Genomic DNA, 25,111 nt, shown 5'->3' on the forward strand with positions numbered 1-25,111 from the left:
GCACTTCACTGGTGGGGAAAACACTGTCAAAACTTGTGGGAAGGGAGGGTTTGGGGCAGCGGAGGGGCCATGGGGCTTCTCTGGGCTCTGCCCCATGGCGGGGCTGCCTGGCCGCTCTAGCACTGAGACACTGGGGACGTGAGGCCAGGCATCTGGCTGCACCTCCAGCCCTGTGCTTTGGCATCATCTTGGGGACATCAGAGAAGGAAACCAAGACAGTGTCTGGAAAATGTAGCAGTGCTGGTTTCTTTAGTCTCAAGAAAGATAAACTTTCTGTTTTGCTGCTTCAAAGTCTCTTCTACCCAGTTTAAAACATTTTGTTTGTGTCTGTGTGTGCTCGCATCTATTTTCACTGCGTCCGCGTGTCATCTTGAAGCAATGGGCTCAGAGCAAGATCCCTCCAAGCATCTGTAAGTAATAATGAGGCTCTTGATTTCAAACCAGATTTGTGATCTGGAAGCCCTCTGACTCTCCCAGCTTTTCAAGTGAAGGAGAAAGAGCCTCAAGAGGACAGATCCCACGATGGCAGAGAAGTGCGACTGCATCGCCAGCATGTACGGATATGACCTGGGCTGTCGCTTCATTAATTTCCGGCCCTTAGGCTTTGGGGCCAATGGGCTGGTGCTGTCAGCCCTAGACAGCAAGAGCTGCCGCAAAGTGGCGGTGAAGAAGATCACCATCGGTGACGCACGCAGCATGAAGCACGCCTTCCGTGAGATCAAGATCATCCGCCGCTTGGACCATGACAACATTGTGAAGGTGTACGAGGTGCTAGGCCCCAAGGGCGCCTGCCTGCGTGGGGATTTCTTCAAGTTCAACATGGTGTACATCGTCCAGGAGTACATGGAGACAGACCTGGCGCGCCTGCTGGAGCAGGGGAAGCTCGCCGAGGAGCATGCCAAGCTCTTCATGTACCAGCTGCTGCGGGGGCTCAAGTACATCCACTCGGCCAATGTCCTCCACCGTGACCTAAAGCCAGCCAATATTTTCATCAGCACAGAGGACCTGGTGCTGAAGATCGGAGACTTCGGGCTGGCCAGGATCGTGGATCAGCATTACTCACACAAGGTAGGCAGCGCCAGATTGTTCAATGAGCTGCTGGCTGGCACAGGAGGTGTTACAGAATCAGAATCCCAGACTGGTTTGTGTTGGAAGGGACCTTAAAGCTCATCCAGTTCCAACCCCCTGCCATGGGCAGGGACCCCTTCCACTGGAGCAGCTTGCTCCAAGCCCCTGTGTCCAACCTGGCCTTGAGCACTGCCAGGGATGGGGCAGCCACAGCTTCTCTGGGCACCCCGTGCCAGTGCCTCAGCACCCTCACAGGGAAGAGCTTCTGCCTAAGAGCTCATCTCAGTCTCCCCTCGGGCAGGTTCAAGCCATTCCCCTTGTCGTGTCCCTACAGGCCCTTGTCCCAAGCCCCTCTCCAGGTTTTCTGCAGCCCCTTTAGGCACTGGAGCTGCTCTCAGGTCTCCCCTTCAGGAGCCTTCTCTTGTCCAGGCTGCCCCAGCCCAGCTCTCTCAGCCTGGCTTCAGAGCAGAGCTGCTCCAGCCCTCACAGCAGCTCCATGGCCTTCTCTGGCCTCGCTCCAACAGCTCCATGTCCCTCTTGTGCTGTTGCCCCAAAGCTGGACGCAGGACCATGCTCAGTTCTATACTCGGGCAAACATGCACATCTTAAAGGAACTGCACTTTTCCTCTAACAAATTCAATCCAGTGTGACATTCTCCTGGAGAGAAACCACCTGGTGGGGTAGCCCTGGATGTGTTGCCCTCTCTTAGGAGATGGGGTTGGGCAGGAAGCTGCCATCCCACAGCTGCCGGCCTGTCCCCAGGCTCTCCTTTACCTTCCAGAAAGTGAGGTTGAAGCTGGGACCAGCTCATGGTGGCTTCACTGTTGGAGCAACTCAAGGTGGGAGCAGTGGCTGTGCTGACAACGGGCAGGCAGTCTGGGAGGGAGGGGGGTGAAGAAAATGGGTCACAGGTCTCTGTAACACATAGTCCTGATGCTAATGGGTTTTGAAGGGAGTTGCAGATGTTTAATGTGGGTTGCTGCCCAGGCTGGAGCTTTTGAGTACCAGAGAAGTGCAGTGGATGCTTCATCAGGTCGTGGAGCCACATGCTGCTGGGAAAAAGGAAATGGTCTGTGCCAGCAGATGTGATGCTGCAGGTGCAGCTGGTATCTGGTGGAAATTGCTATTTGATATTGTGAGAAAAGGTAACATCTGCTTTCTTAAGCTAGATCTTTGTGTGGATGAATCTGGTGTCCCCATGGACCCGCTGTTGTGCCTGTGCTGAGGTTTAAATGCACTTTGCATGTACCTCCCCAGCATGGCTCTCATTTGGACACTGTTGCTTTGTGTGGGTAGGCAGGAAAGAGGGTAGGGAGAAGGATGGTGGAGACTATCTTGTGATCCTGAAGCTGAGCCCTGATCTGGTTTTAAATCTGGGGTTTGGGTTGAAACAGAGCCTAGGGAAAAGGAAGAAGGTTGCAAGGGACATCAGGATTGAGAGGAGGGTCTTTGTCACTGCTTCCTGCCCCTTCCTCACTGGTTATTTATTACCCAGCTAAGGAAGAGGCTTCTGGCTTTTTAAGTGTGTGGTTTCTGTTTTTTAAAGTCAAATGCATTCAGAGGCTTTTCCCAAGGGAGGGAAACTCCTGGGAAAAAAAAAAACCCTGCAAACAAGGCAGTGCTTCATGAGTCAGAAAGTCATCGATTTAAGGAGCATCATCTTGTCAGACACAAGGATCAGGGTAAGAGTCATCTGTCTGTGCTGCACAACTATTGTTATTTCTAAGCGATTCTGTGTCACCTTAATAACAGCCAGTGCAGTGGGAAAGATCTGTCAAGGGCTGTGGCTCTGTGGTGGGATGTAACTAAGCAAGATGCCATTCCATGAGCATCCTCTGATTCCTCCCACTGGAGCATCACTGCAAACAAGCCCGCAGATCCCCACTGTGCAGGGAAGGCTGGATAGCACTCCAGAGCAGAGCTGAAAATAGCAGCAGTGGTGAGCACCCAGCACCACAAATGATGTCAGTTACCTGTAAATTCTGGTGGTGGGGAGGACTGTGTTTGCTGTCAGGTGATGGTTGCTGCAAAGGTCTGACAAGAGGGCTTGGGTCATTTGCGCCTTTGATCTCCATCTCGTCTCAGATGACTCATAAAAATCAATTCCTTTCTATATTTCTCTTTCAACCTCCACCTTCCTGAGGGGCTCATACAGATTTATAAGCTCCTTGGTCTGTGCTTTCGCAGAAAGCATCAGCAAGAGGGAAAGGACCAGAGCATCACTGGTCCTGTCTGAAGCTGCTGAGCCTCCACACTGCTGCCAGCCAGCACTGAGCATAACAGAGATCCTCCCAGCCCAGTTTTGGTGCTAATGCAAGTGCTAATTTGGTAGCACAGCAAGTGCTAATGCAGAGCTGGCCAAAAGCATGTGAAATCCTTCTCCCAGGGTAATTAATTACTGTAAAGACCCATCAGATCCAAACCTCTGAAGGCAGTGCATAACTCTAGCATAATGTCTTCTTCAAGCCTTTGTGGTGAGGAAGGGTTGTCTTAAACACTTGGATTTTTTTTTTCCTTTAGGATGTTTTGTATCTGGAATGTGCTTGGACTGGTGTCTGGCTTCTGCTAAAACCAAAAAATCACAGGCTGTGTATTGTTATTTGTCTAAAAGGTCACAGCTTTTCTGCCCCGATGCTTCTCAAGTCCCAAACCAAGCAGAGTTTTGAACAGAGTTTAGAAATACATATACTGCTTAAATAATAGCCCTTACTTGGCAATGTGCCTTGTTCACATGCTTGCAGCAGGCAGCCGTTTACTGAGGATGATTTGGTGGAAAAGAGGGAGCTCTTCAGCTCTGGGAGATGCCCTGGACCACTGCAGGGTGCTGGCTCACACCAGCTTTGAAGCAGAGCAGCTTCACCTGTGTTTCTCCCACCATTTGGCTGTGTTTGCTGCTCAAATCCCTTTCTTCACGCGTTAAGAGCAGCGCATGTGCATCTGTTGTTTTCAAACCTCCCCATAACAGACGAGATGAATTTCAGGCTGCCAAGGTCACATCCAGATTGTGTCTGCACCTTCACAGGCTGCTTAGACCTGTCAGCTTAAATTTTAGCCCTGTATCACATAAACACGTTTTTAAGCAACTTGGGTGCTCATGAGCTTGCAAGCATCTCTTTAGGGCACAGAATATCAGGTCTAGCAAGGAGATGATGCTGTATGTCCCTGTTTCTCTGCCATCCTGTCTGTTATCTGATGCTGTCGCCATCCAGCCATGCAGGCTCCCTTCTCTTCCTTCTTCTTACCCAGGAGTTACTAATCCTGCTGTCTATCACTGTAGAACATCTCCATGTTAATCCCTTTTTCCTCAGTCCCTGCTGTTTGTGGTCTGAATGCTTTGCCATGTGACTTGGTGCCCAAATGGTGAGCAGAGGAGTGTTGGAGATGAAGGTAAGGGGCAGATTCAGCCTCCACAGGGTCCTTATTCATGTGCAAAACAGGCAAAGCTGAGTGTTTCCTTGTCATTAACCACCTCCTTGCTGAACGAAGCATCTCACCTTCGCCACGGGAGCACTCTGCAATGCTCCGTCTTGCATTTCTTCAGATACTGCCTGAGTGTGCTTAGCTGCTCATCCATCCATCCACCCACCCCTGATCTTATGCCTAATAAAATATCCACATGTGATCTGCCCCAAATGTGGGAGGGAGAGGGGTGCAAATGTGAGGTGCTCTCCTCCCTTGAGCATCATCAGCTCATGGTAGGCAGGAGGGATGGGAAAGCAGGGAGGTAGCAAAGTCAAGAATAAGGAAGTGGGATAAATATCAATGAATGTCTAGACTTCAGAATAATTTTGGAGGGCAGACGGCCCAGGCCATGCATTCCGTGTGTCATGGTGCCTAGTGCTGGTCAGAGATGGCTGGAGAAGACAGCAGAAATGCCTGCTATTATATGGGGATACAAAGACTTGCTAAATCTCCTTACTCAAGTGACAGGACAGTGAAGTGGGACACTCCTGAGCCTGCCCATGTTGTACAAAATAGTCATATTACCTCTTGTGGGGATATGGGGGCTCTGTCTGGCTCGTCAAAGCGCTTGGGGGCATCTGCATGGGGCTGCCTCTCTCCCTTTGCCTTTAACGGCAACATTAATTACAGAATTAATTGGCAGAAATTCCATGCTAAGGAGGGTGCAGCAGCACTTTTAGGGGACGATCTCGTGGTAAATAGTTTTCAGAACATCTTCAAACCTTTGAAGTCCTCCCTTTGTTTTGTACTTGCTGGTCATTGCAAACTTAATAGCTTCCAGTTCATCCAGTAAAACAATGGAATTCCCAGGTGGGGCATCACGAGGAGGTCTTCAGAGGAGAGGAGGATGTAGATATTGGTCCCGACTCGCCCTGGAGAGGACCACCCTCCATGTCCAGCCCTCGGGCAGTTGCCTGTGGCCCCGTGCAGGCAGCACCGAGCCTCCCAGCTGTGACCCCAGCTCAGTTGTTCTCCTTCTCTGTCCTCTGATGAAGCACAAAACAGTGTGTAGTCCTGAAATAAATGTGCTCTGTCATCCCAAAACCATGAGAACACACGTCATATTGCTGGAACCGTGCACAATGCCAGTTTTATTATTTTATTACAGAACAATGTTCCTGCAAATCTGTCTTCTTTCTCAGCTCCTCCTAGATCTGCCCTACCTGCCTTCTAAAGGATAAGGTTAAGAACCATGCTGTACAGAGGCAGCAGCCCGCTGCTGCACAGCATCATTCCAAAAGCTTGGGGTTGTTGCTATTTTGAGTCCCCATACCTTGGCAATGCAGCCATCTGCAGCAGGAATTGACCCAGCTCCTGGTGCAGCTACAGAAATCCTGTCTGCTGCTGTGGATGGAGGTGTGAATACACAGGCTGTGCCTGAATCCTGTTGGATTTACAATTTGTGGGTGCCTGGTCTGCACTTCTGTGGCTTTTTGAGTGCAGGAAGATGGATTTTGGTGTGAAACACTCTCAGGAGAAGCTTTGGGCTACAGCACTGGGGGCTGCCTGGTCTGCAGGAGGTGGGATCCTGGATTTTGGTATCCACCTCAAGGAGGCCTCCAGCTCCAAGGAGGAGCTCTGGCCTTGGATGATGGTTGTTTCAGAGCACTGGGGGATCTTGCTGTGCTCCCCATGTGCTGTCATGCTGTGCCAGCTTCCCATGGTGCTCTCGGGATGCAGGCGGTCATGACCAGTGCAATGCTGGGATGCAGCAGTACCCACCTGAAATAGTTTTTCCTTCTGGTGCTACAAGTGACACACAAAATCTGTGTTGTGTAAAGATTAGAAAGAAACATTCTTTTTTGTTTTGCTTTTCAGTTTCTGGTTGGTGCTGTTGAATGCAACTCAATGTTTATCCTACCTGTAGTGAATTCATCGCATTTATAGATTGCTGAGCATGCCTGCACATGCTATAGGAGCAGAGGAGAAGCAGGAAAATGGTACTTGAAAACTGCAAAAAACCCACCCCAAAATAGCGTGGGAGGGCTTGAGAGCAAACCTTGGACTTGAAGCTACTTCTGTTTTCAAATCGACTCCGTTATATTGGATTTTAAAGAGATTATGGGAGTTCTTCAGTTCAGAAAGGGCTGTGCTGAATCCACAGAATATTGTCATGAAGATGTATGTTCCATCTTAATTAGAACTAATTAACATACTCCTGTTCTTGGTCTGTCTGTCTGGTTGAATACACATAAATGGTGAAATTCTTGTGCTAAAGCCCATGCCCTGTATAGGTGATGACTGGAAGTGCTCAGGCCCTGCATCCTGGCATGGCTCCTGTCCTCAGACAAGTCTTGGCACCATGGGTAAGAGCCAAGCCCATACCTAACCTAGGTTTAGGTGGATCCTTACCCAAGCATCCTGTGGCTGTGCCAGTGACTGCATGATCTCGGCTGCCACCGAGCTGTGGTGGTATTTCTCCTGAGGACTTTATAGTCCACAGGTCTGTGGACAGCAACTTATTCTGTATATTTTATAAAAGCAAACACATAGCACACGTTTTTAGCCACCATAGAGGCAGAGCAGACATAGGCGTTGGGGCTGTATAAGCCGCCCAGGACTGGACTGCTGTGGCAGCAACCCCAGCTGCTCCCACTGGAAGACCTCAGGCCAGGTCAGTAAAGTCTATCTATCTTCAAACCTCCCATCATCCCTTCCCACTATTTTCCTCCTGGGAAAGAGGAAGAATAACCCAGAGCACAGCAGCAGAATGCCATGGGAAGCAAGGAGGGATCGATGCATCAGTCTGGTTCATGTAGTTGCGCCTCTCCACGGATCCTTCCTTGGCTTGGTGGTGGGTGACCCAGTGTCTGGGTTATTCAGTAGAGGAAAACAGGGGACGGCAGCCAAAGTCATGGTGATGGGTGACAGAAGAGGGAAGCACAATGAGAAGTGCTGCTAATTAATTACCACCAGTAACCTCACACGGCAGGGGAGGGGTTGATGTGTCCACAGTATTGGGTGAGTTTTTGTAGGGAATTTTCTGCAATACATGAGAGATGCCTGGGGGAAAAAAGGTTTGGCTTATTCTAACATATAGATATTTGCAGTATATTCCTCATACATTTTGCATGCTGTACATGCCCCCAAGAACTCAAATCCATCTTGTCAGAGAAAATAAATGTATGAACCAAGTGTTAAATCTGTAAGGAGAGTGGCATTCCTTTTCTGCAAAGGGGAATAATTTGCTACTGCTATGAGTTGCCTGGGATCATTATCCCCAAAATTCATTTTCTTAGGATTTTCCAATAAGTATCAGCATTGTTGGGAATAATTGCAGTAGCTGAAGAGTGGCGGTCTGATCAGTTAATGCCTGGGGGGTTTTGTGCTGGTTCTGATTCAGCAGCATTAACAAAAATGTAATGGCATTAAATGAAACTTCTCAGCTCATCAGTCTTCATTACAATTTATCTCAAGAAGACCAAAATTAAAATGTTCTTTTAAAAGCAAACCCTTTATGATTAAAAGCTTGATGACTTGCGCATTTGGAAATGGGAGCAAAAACCTGCACTGGGGGAAGAGGAGCGTGTTTGTGATGGTGCACTGCTCTCCTGTTTAGGTTGAGAGATGCATCCTGTAACATGCTAGGAGACGTTACATGGCATAACTGCATCCACAGTTGTATTGCAACTGAAGACAGTTTGTGAATTAAATCAACTAGGATGGAGTTTTTATGTGAACTGTATTCATGCTGTCATTGCATTTAGATACTCTCCAAGTGCTTCACGGCATTTAAATGCAATTTAAATTTATAATTTAATTTTAGTTTGTCTTTTCTACTTCTGCAAGTGCATTTCAATCTATTTCGTTCTTTTACTGCATTATATTTAATGTAGAAAATGGCACTTAGGAATATTCTGGTATTATCCTGGTGAAATAACTACTCATGCCCATCTGCGCCACGCATCCGGAGCTTGGCTGGTGGGCAAAGAGGGGGGCGATGGGACATCCCTCATGGTGCCAGTGTTATTTGCAGGATTGAACACATCCCCTTGATTCCAGCGGGAGCTGCTGAGCGCTTGGCACTTGTCTTGAATCTCCTGGGTGAACTCAGGAACAGGAAGGCTGGGGTCCAGGAGGTGACAGCGCTTGGTCTTTGTCCCATGGGGTGCTGCTGAGGGCATCTCCTTTAAAAGCAGGTCAGGCATCCCAGCAAAACATCCTACTGTAAGCAAAGTAGGACAGAGGAGATGACCTGCTCCATGCCACCCAGCTGCAATGCTGGGTCTGCAGGAGCTGGGCAGTGAGGGAGGGAGGTGATATATTAGGCAACACTCAGGCTTGGTGCAGAAATGGCAGGGTTTCCTCGCTCTGCATCAGCTAGCTAATCCTCGAAAGGGCTTTCCCACTTATCCCATGGTGTCTTACTTTCAAGAGTCTTGGCTAAGAGCCCTTGTGGGGCTGTTACCGGCTCGGCGATGCTTTAAGACATCTGTTCATCCAGAAGGCTTTCCTTCCATGCAGTAGTGATGTTCCTCCCTAAATCCATTTCTCTGCCCATTCCCTTGTTTTCTTCCTTATCACAAGGTCCCACGTCTCACCCCTGTGAGATGCTGAAGAGGCTCATCTGCAGTTCACAGCATGTGCCCCAAACCCAAGTGGGGTTAGCTATGGCAGCATCCCAAGGAAGCCTGGCTTCTGTGAAAGACTAGATCCTGATGAGCACATCCTCTGGGTGCTGTCCACTTGGAAGTCCTTTCAGCCACCTCTGCTCTGGTCTTGTGTGTCCCCTGGTGCTTGCTGGACTTACCCATGGGTGCCTCCTCTTGCGTGGGCTCCCCTGGGAGCTCCTGCCCTTATAAAATCAATTTTTGGCATCAGGGCTTGGAGTTGGATCCGTGGGAACTCAACGATATGTAGCTTGCTGTTACCAGTGGTTTAGGTAGCTATGGAGGGACTGTAGATGTGGGATTAAGTAGAGATGGAATCAGTAAAAGTTTGCAAACTGTTGACATTTGGAAGTCTAAGCACTGTGCTTCTAGTACTGAGCTGGGAAGGGCTTCCTTCACACGCTGCTGCGTTACAGCTGGGACCCAGCAAAGTACTGAAATAACGTGCTTAACTTCCCAAATGCCTCAGATGATGAAATTGGGATTTATATAATACATCTAAGTCCTCTTAACAGTGACCTGAAATAACTTTTGCAGGTACGATCTGCAAATCTGTGCTATTCAAGCCATCTGTTCTTTGCAGAAGTTGCTTCAATCCTATGGTGACAAACAGCAAACAAGTTTTAGGGGAGCTGCAAGTGCTTTGTCTCCTGGAGGAGTGAAGCATCTCTTGTTGCCTGTGGTGTATGTCTCATGTCTTGCTTCCTGCAAGATACACAACCGCAGCCTGCCTTAGGTACGGCACAAGTGTGGTGGGCAGGTTTTGTAGGATCTGATGGTGTGGCCATGGTGCCAGCATGGTTGCTGCAAGGCTCCTGACATATCTGTCTCTGCTGTTCCAGGGTTACCTTTCTGAAGGCTTAGTGACAAAATGGTACCGCTCCCCCCGGCTCCTCCTCTCGCCAAACAACTACACCAAAGCCATCGACATGTGGGCAGCCGGCTGCATCCTTGCTGAGATGCTGACGGGAAGGATGCTCTTTGCTGGTAGGTTTCTGCCTCCCTGTTAATTCATTTTTGTTTCATCCCTCTCTCCCTGCTACCCAGTTCTAAGCCTTCCTAGCATGGCAGAGGTAATTCCCCTCTCCTTCCAGCTAAGGCAATACTTGTAGCATCACTACAGGGGTCCTACAGTTGTTTACATGGAGTTGTCTCCAGAAAAAACATCACTTGCACAGCCTCTATTACAGGGTCCCTTGATTGGTACAGACTTCCCTGATATAGGCAGGCTCCTGGGGATGGAGAAGAGTTGATTTTCACTCAGTTTTCTTGCGCTTCCCTGGCAAGGACACCTGTTGGTATTGGTATGATGGCCCCAGAGGAAAGCCACCAGCTGGTGGGGTGCCTGAGGCTGGCTGGGGTTGACAGTGCTGCTGTGCTGAGCCTTGTCGGGCAGAGATGGTCTGCTGCCAAAGGTAAAACCCAAACAATGAGCAATTCTGGTGAGACAATCAGACTTTCTTCTGTTTCTGGGTTTTCAACAGAAAGTAGGAGCATTTGTTGGGACAGAGGATGCTAAAAAGTAATATAGGGTAGAGTATAGGATGGGAGATGATAATGTGAGCTGGTCCCAAGAGGTTTGTACTCTAAGCTATGGATCTGAATTGCGGTTGGTGTCCTCAAGGTATCTCTTTTCTTTGAAGGAAGACATTTTAATGCCACTATCCATTTGCAGCCATTTTCAGGATTTCCTTATAAGCAGGTATTGGAGTTGTAGAGGTGCAGCGCAAAGAAAAGAAGACAAAGGCAACAGTGGCAAGGAGAGCATAATTATCAGTGCAGCATTTGAAGCTCAGCTCTGATGTTCTTGAGAAGCAAATCTTGATTTAATGCAAGTGCTGCTGTCAGGAGCAAAGCTGTGCTGCCCAGGCTGGACATGAAGACATGTTTGGGGATTAAGCAGCCACTCTCTGCTTGCTGGCCACACTGCTCCCGTGCCTGGTGTCTGCAGCAGCCCTCCTCCTCGCCTGTCTCTCCATTGCCTGTTAGTGCTGTGAATGACAAGGTCTTATGCATTCTGCATGCAGCTGCTCACAGAGTTGTGTAAATAAATAATTAGGCTCATTAATAATGGAGAAGGACATTTTTTTCACAAATATTTCAGTGCGCTGCAGAGCTCCACAGCTGGTGCTTGATTGCAGCTGCTCAATTGCTCCCTTCATGCTCCAGCTTCCATATTTATTTTGTGAAAGCTGAAAATGAAGCAGTCAGTATCACTTGGAAGAGGTCATTAAAACTGCCTCATTTTCCTTCCTTCCTCATGTCCTTGGTCCCCCCCTCCCCAGAATTTTCAAGTCCAGGGTCTTCAGTTATGAAAATAATTCAGTCAGACCTGGCTGCTTCTGGTGCCTCCTCAGGATGTATTCCAGGAGAGGGCATGTCTCCACGTGCCACTTGTCTGTGCAGGCACTGGGAGACACTACACATGGGTGAGGTCCAGGGACAGCTCTGCCAGGGGCCTCACCTTGCCAGGCCATGGTTTACAACGTGGAAGAGTCTCCTGAGTTTTTTGGGTGGCAGCAAACTGGACGATGCCTTTGCAGGCATTATCAGGCACCTCAGCTCTGCCAGTCCAGAGCACTGGATCCAAACTATCTCCAGGTAAACCAGAGCAGCAGAAGCAAACCTCAGCTCAGATGGTCCTGGTCCTGCAGGAGTTGAACCAGAGCAGAGCAGTGCACTACCTCATACGAAACATACTAAGCCTCCCTGGGCTGGAGCCCCAGGGAAATCGTTTTGGACTCAAATCAATTTCTGTTCTCCTGTACTCATTGCCTGTGTCAAACAGCAAAACAAGACTAGCTTGTCTACGTCTTTCTCTGGCCATCCCCGCCATAGCAGCCAAGCACTCATCTTTATCCTGGCATTTCAAGCCATGCTTGACCCCTGCCTCAGCTTGGTGTTTTTGCTGTTTGTAGACCCTGGGGTAGAATTTACATTGGCTGACACCAGATACCTACAACCTACACACTGGTCCTTAAAGCTCCCTTCATGGTCAAGGCAGAGGCAAAGGCAGCTCCAGAATGTGATTCATTTGTTCTCTATTAGCTCTCTGCATTAGATGAGATTAACTGACTATTTATTTTTCCAATATAAGAAGTGTCTGGAGGACAGTTGAAGTGCTTGTGCTGGTGTTACACATGGGTACAGGCCACATCAGTCCTGTCTTGGGTGCCCCGGTGAGGTGCCCCAGAGCAGACATACGGGAACCTACTTTGCAGGTTGGTTCCTGAGAGTCCACAGTAGGTCAGAGATCAGGAGATGGGATTTGGCAGGTCACAGGTTGGGCTCAGCCAGACACATGCTGCGAGCATCTCTGCTTCTCTGCTTTCCAGCCCTGTGCAGTCCCTTAATAAGCCTCCAGATGATGGCAGGATACTGAGTTAATGGGTGGGGATCAAAACCAAAGCTCAAAATATATATTCATTTTGGGTTGCTTTAAAAATAGTCCATAGAGTTGTTATGGGAAGGTCTTGGCCCTGTGCTCCATTTTCCTGGCCTCCTCCTATACCAGTAAGTAAAGAAGAGCTGGGGTGGGAGCCTGGCAGTGGGTAGGGTGCCCATGGTGGTGTCCCATGCCATGTACTTTCGTCTGCTGGTGTCCAAAGAGGAGGGGAATAAACTCCAGCCACTCAGAGCAACTAAAACTGGTGAACACTCATAGGACAGCACAGGTTCATCTTTCCTTTTGTTTTCTCCTCTTTGCTTGGGGGAATGAGTTTGTCCAATGCCAGCTACAGCCCCCATCACTGCAGGATTAGACTTCTGGAGGGTTCTGGATCGCCAGCAACACCCCGTGGGAAAGAAGAGCGATGTAGTTCCCAGAAAGTTGCAAACCTCCAGTAATTGCCTTTCACTGGATAAATTGTTTTCTGAGTATGCGTCAGTAGCACAACTTAAGTGCTTGGCATAAGTCAATGTAATTAACTCGGTAGTCTGTTTGGGCTCCTTAAGCAACACAGTTAACTTAAGGTGATCAGTTACTAGCTTTCACTCACTGCTTTCATTCTCCCACACATGTTAGTGAACACCCAGCAAAGAGGGACCCCAGCTTCTTGCCCTCTCCACAGCTCCTTCTCTGTGTGGTGCGGTGGCAGGAGCAGCTTTGGGTTTGGCAGAAACCTGGGAAACCACAAGAAATGTGACTGATCCAAAGCTCACGGAGCGTAGCCTGTCTCCCGCAGCTAAAATCTGGCTCTTTGGAGAGCTCCCCCAGCGCGAGTTGCATTGAGAACAAGGAACAGCATCCACAGTTGAGCAGCTACAGCTCCCTCTAGTGACCTTTCCACCCTCTGCTGCCGAAGTGCATCTGAAAGCCTCGCCAGTGCGGGCAAGAGAAAACTGGGAGGAAAAGATAAGCTGCCTGTCCTTGCAGGTGTCTGTGGGGTTTGCCAGTGGGCCGTGACCATGAGATAGGAGGTGATGTGGTGGCATTTCCCGTGGGATCAGTGCTTGCTCCTAGATAATTCGCTAGTAGGGCTTGGGTGCTGAGCCAGGATTTGGCTGCAAGCCCAAGGGAAGGGTTCCCTTTTCCAAGATGTGATGCAGAGCTCCTTGTTCTCTCCTCGGGTAATGACAGCACATTACGTTTATTCTGTCTGTAGTTTGTGTTTTTCTTCTCAGGAATTAATGCCTCCAGAAGGTCCCTAGGAATTACATAAATAAGAGGATAATGGTGGAGAATTGGATTCCTGAGAGCTGTAATTCAAGGCTTTCAGCGTTGCATTAGCAGCTTCTCTGTGTGCCTAAACACTGTGCTTTTTGGCTTCCACATACCTTCAGTGAGCAGTGGCAGGAGCTGCACTGAAAGGAGAACAGCCATGAAGCCTTTGGGATTTTCAATACCCTGTGATTCTGATCACAGTTTGGGAATTAGCCTGACCAACAAAGTGTTTGTTTCTTGATGGTCATCTTTAGTTTCTCCTGGAGCCATGTTGTGAACCTCTAAATGACGTAAAATTAGTTCTTCTATAGGAAAGTTAATTAATTTGCCCAGGACTGATTTTTTGAGAGACTGTCCCTCTGTCTTTTTTTTTTTTTTCTTTCCTATTGCTCTATCTTCTTCTGAGGTTTTCTTCTGGGTGGATGTGCGGTGCAGTGGTGACCAGGTCTGCTAATGTCATAGAATCCCAGAGTGGTTTGGTTTGAAAGGGACCTTAAAGCTCATCCAATTCCAACCCCCTGCCACAGGCAGGGACACCTTCCACTAGAGCAGGTTGTTCAAAATATATCAAGTGTTACTTTGGTGTTGTCTAAGTTCATTGTCATGTCCTGGCTTGGAGCTCTGCTGTTTGGAGTGCACACAACTACACTGAACCAAAACTTGTTGGAGTGATGAGGCCATGATGGGTGGAGACCCTTTCCCAACCTTGACATTTGGACGTACCCTTGCCCTGGGTTGTGTGTGTTTGGGGTCAGCTCCATGGACGTGAGTCTGGAAACCTCCTGCAAACCCAGAGGGAGCTCTGGGCTGGGGAGGGCAGCCCCTGCAAGGTGCCGGGGGCCTCCAAAGGGAAGGAGTTGTCTGAGGGTGTGAAACCAGTGATGGTCCACACCAGCCCCTATAGGTTGTGCTCTCCACCCTCCCTGCAGACTGGTTTGAAGTCCTGTGCCATAAATGAGGTTCACTTCTCTTGTTGTGGATCATCCGGTTGCTGCTCGCCAGTGAAGCCACCTGAAATCCACAACTTGGACAGCAGGGTCTTGGTGGCCCAAAAACCCACATTGGTTTGTTCACGCCAGACAGCTTGCTGTCTTAATGGATAGTCCTGCCTCTAATGACAGAATATTTATAATCAGCGTTTCTGGCAGACACAAAATCAATAGTGTGACTCGGTATTTCTGCCAGGCTGCTTCTCTGTACACATAGAAGGCTGGAAATCAGCCGCTGAGCTGTTGGTCACATCCAATAGTGCATCAAAGAATGGGATTAACGTTCATTAATGAGGTGGTTTGCTTCGCTCCACTGACAATGCTGCTTCTTCCCCTCATTGACTCGTAGCTGTGGATTAATATGTCCTGAAGGAAAAGGATGAAAAATACATGATTGTTCATGGCAGTTGTGGGGACTGTCACAATCAGAGCCTTGTGCTCTCCCAAATGTTGTGCTTGCATTCATTTAAAGAGTGTTGTTCCCCCGGAGCTGGACCAGGACTGCAGGGGGGGGGGTCTCCCCAGAGCACACTAGAGGTAGAGGAGTTGTCATTTTTGAGGCTGTTGTTAGAGCAAATATTCATCTCCTCGTTATCACACAGGATGGAGCCCAGCAATGGATAATAGCTCCCACCTCTGTGATTTTGTTTGGGTAAAGTTTCTGCTCTGCCTGACAGCCTCAGGGTGATAAGGGGCAAATTGTCTAGGTCAACTTTTAAACCCTTAAAATGAGGTGACCCTGCTGTCCGGCCAGGGTGAATGGGAGAGGAGGTATGGGGGTTTTCTGGGCTGCACGGCCTGTGTGTGTGTAGATGGAGGCATCTCACCTGAAGCTCTACCTTGGACACACCTGAGCGGTTGCTCCACGTGCTGCTGTGTAGAGGGAGAACCAAAAGGTGAGCTCTCATGCAGGAGAAGCATAGGAACAGAGGAACAGGAAAGTGACCTGGTAATATTACTGCACCTGGTTCATGAGAAGCCAGTGAGAATGTTTTCCTTGCATTTATAGTGGTGGCTGATGCTGGAAAGCATCAGTGCAGAGATGCACTCAGAGATGCAGCATTGCAGTGACATGGCTCATTTCAGGGAGGTAATGCCACACACATGCACACCCAGTTTAATTTCTGTGTCTTACCTCTCTGCCTGTTTTCTGCCCCCTTAGGGGGTCACGAGCTGGAACAGATGCAGCTTATTCTGGAGACAATTCCAGTTATCCATGAGGAGGACAAAGAGGAACTGCTCAAAGTGATGCCCACGTTCATCAACAGCACCTGGGAAGTGAGGAAGCCACTGCGTAAGCTGCTCCCCGAAGTGGACAGTGAAGGTACTGTAGTGCCTGCCGGCTTCAGCAGACCTGTTTTCTCAGGGGGTCACAGGAATTCTCCTCTAAGTCCAAGTGCATTAACACTGGTGAACAGGGTTCAGATATCTGAGGGGTTACAGTGCATGGCTGTCCCCACCAGGGTCCTGTTTGCCATCCCACCAGGGAAGATGTGGCCGCAGGACAGCAAGGGTGATGCAGTAGTTTGCTTGCAGGTAGCTGTTCTAGAAATAAGGGAGAAATAGTCTTCCAGGACTATTCCAAGACACTTTCAAGGTGTATCCTTGCATTCCTATGCTTTTTCTTGAGCTGTGAGGCTTCACTCCAGAGGTTATTTTCAAGCCCTGTTAATTTTCTTGCTGTGCTTTTTGCATGAATGCAATTGTATAATACAAGAGAATAAATTCATTTACTTCACAAATATCTGAACTCAGTGAGATGGTTACTACAAGCAGAAGCATCCAAGTGCTTTGAGGCTTGGACATTACTCATGTCAGGCTGTTGCAGCCTGCAGTGCTCGAGCACCACTTCAGCCCCTTTCCTCCTTTGGCTAAATCTTAAAAAAGTAGGAATCAGCAGTGTGTTGTTGTGAGGGGGCTGAAAACCACAGGCTTCCAGACCTGAACGTTTGCCTGAAGCAGCTTTGCAGGCAGTGAGAGCTTGCAGGGTGGCAGCCAGAGTTGAGCAGTGTGGATCAGGGCACATCCGCTCTTCTGACCTCCTTCCAAGGCTTAAACTGGGGTAGTGGACGTGGCCTCCTGCTTTTGGGAAGACGTCAAGACCCAGCCTGGCTTATGTTCATTGGCATAATTCCTGGTTATAAGACGTGTGCTACCAGGGCTTGGCAATGTGATAGCCATCGGCCTGGGTTACCTGCGTCAGCCTCCAGCAAGCAGGGATGGATTTATTCCCTGTCGTTACTGTGGGAAGAAAGGTCACCTGTGCACTTTATATAATTCATTGATATTTTCCTTCCTCTCTGACCCGTAATACATTGTAATATATCATTCCTCCATGCTTCTTGCTCACAGTCGGTGACCTTATGAAGCTTTTGATTCCTTCCTACTTAATTAGCCCAAGCAATGAAATAATCTTGTGGGAGACAATTGGATATCGGTTAATGTTTAAGCACTGAGGCAACAGGTATGGCCTGCCATTTCTGCTGAGTGATTTTTGTCCTTGAAGAAACTGTCCCATTCATACTTACACCTTTAATGAAGATATTTCTGAAGGTACAATCCACAGTTGCAGTTGAAGAAAGGTGTTTTCCTATTTGTATTATCTGAACTCTAAAGGGTTTTTTCCATTCACCAAGAATAAACTGAAGAGCCTCTTTAATGACAGGATTTGATCTTTACACATAAACTCAGTAAAATGTATCATCAAAGAAATCACAACAAGACCTCTATATTAGATGTAATTCTAGAAATTTCAATTTCACTTAACTTCCTCCTTCATCATTGTAAAAAGAGTTCATGCTCCACAGTCTTTCTAAAGTCATATTAGGCACTCAGAGTTCTTTAAATATTGAAGGGTAAATAATTTCATAGTGTTGGTCATGCCAAAGACTTCTAAAAATTGCACTTTAAATCTAATCCCACTTCAGCTGCACAAGATGTGAAATCAGTTGTCTGAAATGCAGTGTGCTTGTCAAATGAATCTGAGAGCACAGAATCAAACCAACACCATGCAAAGGTCTTTTGACATTGAGCTCAGTGTTCTGGCCCAGGATCACAGAACATAACAGGACAGGGTATAACGTGTACATGCTGCACTGTGGAGGTGTGATATTCTCAGTCATTTTTTCTGCCTTGCTAGATAAAATGACACCTGCAGGATGTCGGATTGCTCCACTCCAAGGACACTGCTCCCGGGGCAAGTAAGATGGATGCTGCAAGGACAGAAGTGCCTGTTTTAGATGCACACAGCATGTGACCTTTAATTCCTTCCTTACTTCAAAGGGATTTGTTATGGGGGATTCAAAAGGCTTATCCTGGAAAGGAATCTGGTATTGCTTTTGAGGAATTAGTGAGCTTGTTTCTCTTTGCTTCACAGCTATTGATTTTCTGGAGAAAATACTGACATTTAACCCTATGGATCGATTAACAGCTGAGATGGGTCTGCAGCATCCTTACATGAGTCAGTATTCCTGCCCCGAGGATGAACCAGTGTCTCAGCATCCATTCCGGATTGAGGATGAGATTGATGATATTTTACTGATGGAAGCCAACCAGAGCCAGATGTCTAACTGGGACAGGTATGGTACCCAAGGCTGGGGCACAGACCAGATACTGGCTTACATAACTTAAGCAGAACCTGACTGGTGAACCTCCGACCTGCTCTTGGCTAGATTCAATCACACATGTTGCAGACCCACAAAGGACACCTGCTTTTGTTTCTTTATGCCATCTTTATGCTTTCTTTAAAGGCAATGAGAGGTTCATCACTGATGTCCATAGTGAGCAGATGCTGAGTGCGCACATCCCAGTCACTATCTTTCTGCTCTTGCTTTTATTCACAGCCTATATTGTCTTCATTTGAGTTACTCTGTTGAAGTGATGTTATGGTTCTTCCCTCTGTCCTCTGTCCCTGGCACAGGGTGCCCAGAGAAGCTGTGGCTGCCCCATCCCTCTCAGTGTTCAAGGCTAGGTTGAATGAGGCTTGGAGCAACCTGCTCTAGTGGAAGGTGTCCCTGCCAGTGGCAGGGGGTTGGAACTGGGTGAGCTTTAAGGTCCCTTCCAACACAAACCAGGCTGGGATTCTATGATAATACCGGTTACAAAATAATGTAATTCTTGTACCTTTTGGGGACTGGGCCTGATTTGGAGCAGAATATAATCACTTTTCAAGGTTCATAAGCCTCAGAGGCTACATATCTGGGTTTTTTTAAAGTATTCTTAATTGCATGACTTTTAAATAGTTTGCTGGGAATCGTACAGCAAGTTTAGAGCAAACCAAAGCCTTGAGCTGAGGCCTCCCATGCCCTAGATGATTACCCCAGTTACTAGGCCAGTCCCAGTGCCAGAGCAGGTAGGACAAAATAAGCAGCTAAGAATTAAGTAGGTTCATTTTCCTACACAGCTCTTTCTAGCTGAGTGGGGTGAGCTGCCTGAGGATGTCTGCAGCATTGTTGCTCTCTGAATAGCAATTAAATCTCCTCGCCTTCTTAATCCACCGTATTTCACCAGCACTGAAAAAGTAATCTAAAGAAATCCCTTGCCTTCACTATTATTAGTCTGTCTGCTTGGTGAACACATATCAGTGTGGAGGCTGGGGGGCAATGAGGTAAATCAGGTATAAGAGGAAAGCTGGAAGCTTTTCTCAGGATTTCTGTCTTCCATGTACCCACAGCTCCAGAATCCCTCCCATTATAATCTCCAAAGCAGCAAATCAGTTGCTGGAGGTCACCTGGTCACCTTTTTATCTCTTGGTTTTCTTGGTGTGACACAAGAAGCTGTGACCTGGGCTGTAGGTCCTGCCACCCAGCTGGGGACATCTGCTATAGGGGCCTACATTTTTTGCAACACAAGCTGAGTGTTTTAGAGATGGGAAGCGATTTCTACCTGTTTGTTGTGGGATACCTGAAGACCATTTCATTCCTGGGACACAGAGCCCCAGTAACTGGGATAATATGTCTTTTAAAAGCAGCTCAGTTAGGAACCAGTAAATTAAATGTCACTTTGAAAAATCATGTTTAAGAATGGGTGTTATCAGGTAATTGCAGTTAATGGAGAGAAGTAATCACTTTGGAAGGTGGCCCTTCAGCGATGGTCTTGGTCCACCATTTCAGGGTAAATGCTGATATACAATCTCAGTGTCAGAGTAAATGGTGATGTACAATCTCATCTTTTTTACTTCTATGCCAACAAACAAGGAGCTCGCACACTGAGGGTACTTGTCTGTGGGCTGAAGGTCAGTTTCATTATTAACATTGTTAATAATGTTTTAATACCAAGTGGAGGGAAGATGATGAAGGCCTAAATGAAGGATCCGGTTGGTTTGGTTGTTGGGGCTTTATACCTAGTACTGGTCCCATCTCAGACTCTTGATAAACTTCTAACCACCCCCTGTCTGTTTTAACACACAGAAGATCTCTAATACTAATAAGTTAGAAATCTGTAGTTAAGCAGTATATTAGCAAGAAAAAGGCAAAAATAGCAGCAGCAAGGTGCATGTCTGTTTGAGCAGTGCTGCTTCTAATGAAGCCATCATCTGCGTGTCTAATAACAGCGTGTTTTTCACAGGTATCACATAAGCCTCTCCTCTGACCTGGAATGGAGACACGATAAATACCATGATATGGATGATGTTCAGCGCGACCCTCGGGCAGGGTCTGAATCCATCGCTGAGGAAGCACAAGTTGATCCACGGAAATACTCACAAAGCAGCTCAGAGAGGTTCTTGGAGCTCTCCCACTCATCCATGGACCGAGTATTCGATGCCGACTGTGGAAAATCATGTGATTACAAAGTGGGGTCACCTTCCTACTTGGACAAATTGCTGTGGAGAGACAATAAGCCCCATCACTACTCAGAACCCAAGCTGATTTTAGATTTATCCCACTGGAAAAGAGCAGCCATAGCACCCACAGCTGAGCTGTCACTAGAAGAAGAACCATCCAACCTCTTCCTGGAGATTGCTCAGTGGGTGAAGAGCACGCAGGTGGGCCTTGAGTGTCCCAGTCCACTTCCAGAGATTCAGGAACGGAGCCTGCCATCTTCTCCTCACCACCTCCACAAAGAACCCATGGAGGTAAACAGCAAAAAAGACTCTGAGTTTGATTTGGACGTCTTCATCTCCAGGGCACTGAAACTTTGCACAAAACCTGAAGATCTTCCAGACAGCAAGCTTAATGACATCAATGGGGCCTGCATATCTGAGCACCCCAATGAGATTGTACAAACAGAGGTGTACCAGAAAGATCGATGGTGAGGAACCCACACCCAGGAAACCCCGATGCATCTCCTCCTTCCTCTCTAATGGTGTGGCCATTGCCTGGGGCTGTGAGCATCTTACGTCTGTCGTTGAGCACCCATTTTTTACACTGTACTGAATGCCTTTTTCTGAAAAGGCAAGCACAAACCATGTGCCCCTTTTGATGCCTTAGAAATACATTTAAGGGAATCAAGAGGTGTGAATAAAATACTGAGTTTCTTATACTGCCTTAACACTCTTGCCTTGCAATCTCTGGGACCTGTTTGAAACTTAAATGTACATGGGGAAGATGACAGTACATAGTAAGTTTACAAACAGGAATCAAATCAACTCATTTTCCTTTCTTTTTCTATAGCATCTTAAAATGACAAGGACAAAAATCAGCATTTTCATTCTGGTCAGATACCCTCCTGGTTTGACAGATCCCCAAAACTGCAAACTTTGAGCTCCTCTGAGGCACCCATGCACATACAGACTGTACGGAGAAAAGCAATGCCAGGCAGTGGTCAGCCGCCAGTTAGCAGAGAACAGAACCAGAGGTAGATTTTGGCCTCAGACAGGAAATAACTCTGAGAATGTTAATGGGGAAGGAATTTGACCTACAAAATATGGGCCACTTGGGACTTTATTTTTTCTGATGGGAAGACAAGATTTTTTGCTAAGCGCATTCTCCTTGTTTGGTTTCTCACACATAAATGTTCCCTTCTGTTGCACATGGTAGATCTGAGCTCTCTGAGTACTCAGAAGGCTCCATACACAATGCATTGCAGTGTAACAACCTGGTGCTGCGAGTCCTCACTTGGGCAGCTGCCCATCAGACCAGCAAATTCTGGTGGTAAGGTCTGGACAGGAGTCAACAGCTAGAAACGGGGTGTCTCACGGTGTGATGCTGCTTGGCACCACCAGCTACACAGACTCAGCAAGGGCACCCACCTTTGCTAATAAAAAATGAATGGAAGTACTACTATTTTACCTTCTGACAGAGATTGTGTGAAGAAGACAACAGTTCCTGTGGCAGTAGATTTGTAACTGGCCACTTGGTTTCCAGCTCCTTTGGAAGATACTAGTGTCAGCAGGCAACTGAGCGCGGTTTGTAAATAGACGAAACCACAACTGATCTACTGTAACTTCTGTTTTCATCCACACTTCTGAGCACCTTAATAATTAATCAGCTAACAAGAGTTTGTATATGGAAGAAAAGTTCTATACTTATATTTAATCAAATTCAGCAGTTTTTTAAATGGAAAATCTGTAAATAGTGTCATAAAAGCCAATCTCTGCTTTCCTTGCCATCATGTCACTGTGCTCTCCAGCAGAGCAGCACTACTTTCATTTGTAAAAGAAAAATTCCTGTATTTAGTAACTCCAAGGTCCATATTTAACTATTGTTCCTATGCGAATTATTTCTGCTCTTCTAACAAGCAATCTACTAAATGTTCTGAGATCCGAAGAAAACTCCTGTGAGACTCAGATCATAATCAATAGCAGCATTTACTATATTAACCCTGCTTTCTGTTCTTGGTGGGATCAGGGACAGGTTTAGCTGTAGGAGAGCTTGTGCTAAGCATTGACAAGCCCAAAAACATTTTCTTATTGAGCAGATCTCTCTTTAGCTGATGAAAATGCAGTTACCACAGCTAATCAGCAGCATAGGTGTGACGGCTGCTGGCTGCATGGATGGGATGGGGTGGAAGTACTGGGGCAGGGGTGGAAAGCAAACTGGGCACTGGTCTTCACTTCTACCATTTGGATGTCCCCCACAGTGGTTTAGAAAGGGGAATCAGAGGAGAAACAGAGGTTGGTTTCCAGTGTATTGCAGATAATTGATATACCTCAGCTAAAGCTCAGAACTTTTACTGATGGTGGGAGAAATTCAGATGCTGAAGAGCAGCCACCCCTGCAGTGGAGTGGATTCAGATCCAGGCCCTGTAGCCCACGACTCGCTGCCCATGGTCAGTCCCGCTCAACTTCACCATGCAGCCGGCAGCATCCAGGAAAGGCTGGGAGTGGGATTAACGGAGCTCAAGTGTATGCCACGAGAGGAGGTGACAGCAGTTGTGTCCCATCGCTTTGTGCCACCCAACAGGAGAGGAGCAGATAACACCTAGCTTCTGATGGGAGATGCACAAACACTGCAGCCGGGGCATCAATGAAAAATTAGGTGTTTGGGAGCTGATGGAGTTTAGAAATGAAGGATAAGATCAGCAAGGCCAGAGCTGACTTCTAAAACTCTCTTCTGACAGATTCAGTGACTATTTGCTACCATTGTGTTAAACATGGATACATGCTGACATGTAAAAATGTCTCTGAAACCAGAAGCCATTTTCCATGGGTTGTTACACTTAGGCTGAACATTTTCACCAGAGGCCTATGGGACTGTTTGTTACAGCCATGGAATTACCAGTTTTGCTTTTGCATATTTTCTTCTAAGAGTAGTGAGAGCTGTTAAATCCACAGTTAAAGTGTAATACTAACTTCACAAGAAGCATATAGATTGTACTGCTGCTGCTCTCAATTTTTCATCTTGGTTTGTGAGCGGTAATTTAATGTTGTTCCAAAACCTCAGAATCACGTGCTGCGATAAAGGGGATAATGAGAAGCGTGGCTTTAATTCGTTACCTGAGTGTGCTCAGCCAATCACAAGCCGGATTTGTTTCTCATCAACAATAAAACTTAAGGCCTGAGACTTCCTTGCTTCATAGCGTGTAATTATTTTGCTCATTATGAGACTAGAAATTTTTATTCCAGTACTCACATCTAGGTTCTTCTGCAATGCCCCATCCCTGGCAGTGTTCAAGGCCAGGTCGGACAGGGCTTGGTGCAACCTGCTCTAGTGGAAAGTGTCCCTGCCCATGGCAGGGGGCTGGAACTGGATGAGCTTTAAGGCCCCTTCCAACAAAAATGGGAGAAGACCTTTAGGAATGATCACAGACACTTCCATTTATGCATGCATCAGATGAATATTTGCATTCTGGGGTTGTTTGTGTTGGGCTGCTTTTCACTGGGTTTTGCTTTGATTGGTGCAGGCCAGCTGAGTGCTCACAGTCACAGGGAGGGAATTTAGACTGTGTCACCAACCCAATGACTTCTGCAAACTGCTTCTTCTTGCAGTTTGAAGAATCACTTCAGTGCAAGGTTAACCATGAGGTGTTTCAATAAATCTGCATGTTACGTATTTGCAAAAGAGAAAAAAAGGAGCACTACTGTCATTAACAGTTCGGTCTCCGAGGCCAAGTGGTACTGGGTGGGTGACCACCTTGGATTTAGAGATGTGCCAAAGTGGGAATGCTGAGCAGAGGCCAAAGGGATGGAAGGTGCTCACTGGGATCACCAGGGCTCAGGAGTGAGGTCATCCTGTTTGGTGACATTAAGAGGCACCACAGTGCCAGCACAGGGGACTTCAGGTGTCAGATGCCAGAAGCAGAGGGACTGCAGTTGTCTCTAAGCTGAGGAGGACCTCAAGTTTAGAGGTGTGTTTAAGCCAGTGGTCAGGTATATCCACTACAGCCATCCGCCTGCCACAAGCTGGGGACCAGGAATCCATCAGGGAGAGGAGGGTGCAGCTGCCCTTAAAAACACCTTTAAATGTCAACGTGATGCCTGCCTGTCAACAGTTCAGCTGCTGCCCTGGTGATTGTTCCTCCCCAGTTACAAATACATGACTATTTTTACTGTGGTTTATTTTTAATCATGTTGGGCTCAGCAGCTGTTACCCTATCACACAGCTGCATTAACCAGATCTTCAGAGCTTTACTAGTAGAGTCATGAAAAATCAACTTCAGATTACTTCTATATATGGTTCTAGGGACATCCTGGGAAGTGTTTCATAAGCAAATCACACCTGGATTCCAGAGTAAAACCACACCATAGTGTCACAAACAGAGCTATAGGAGACTGGACTTCTAATGATCATTTTTGTTCCTTTTAATCCAGCAAACATGTATTTGAGCAGTTTCCTGCCACTATCTCACATTTTGGAGGTCTTGAGGTGATAACACTGTATAGTGTGGCATGCAGGTCTGAAATGTTCACCTATTGATTGTAAGAGGAATTGAAGAGGACA

General features: G+C 47.3%; 1 protein-coding gene across 2 annotated transcripts in view; it reads left to right on the forward strand.

Annotated features, from left to right (window-relative positions):
* Positions 1-23,722, forward strand: part of MAPK4 (mitogen-activated protein kinase 4) — a 46,117-nt gene extending 22,395 nt beyond the window's left edge. The window contains exons 3-7 of one of the 2 annotated variants that reach the window (XM_065663297.1): positions 377-1,068; positions 9,983-10,127; positions 15,955-16,116; positions 18,169-18,370; positions 20,358-23,722. In XM_065663297.1, the coding sequence (XP_065519369.1) occupies positions 523-1,068; positions 9,983-10,127; positions 15,955-16,116; positions 18,169-18,370; positions 20,358-21,045 (1,743 nt within the window). In that variant the 5' untranslated portion in view covers positions 377-522 and the 3' untranslated portion in view covers positions 21,046-23,722. The remainder of the gene's footprint in view (positions 1-376; positions 1,069-9,982; positions 10,128-15,954; positions 16,117-18,168; positions 18,371-20,357) is intronic. The other variant, XM_065663298.1, reaches the window with a different exon arrangement.
* The last annotated feature ends 1,389 nt before the right edge of the window (positions 23,723-25,111 follow it).

Source organism: Lathamus discolor, chromosome Z (genome assembly GCF_037157495.1).
Source record: "Lathamus discolor isolate bLatDis1 chromosome Z, bLatDis1.hap1, whole genome shotgun sequence".
NCBI lineage: Eukaryota > Metazoa > Chordata > Aves > Psittaciformes > Psittacidae > Lathamus > Lathamus discolor.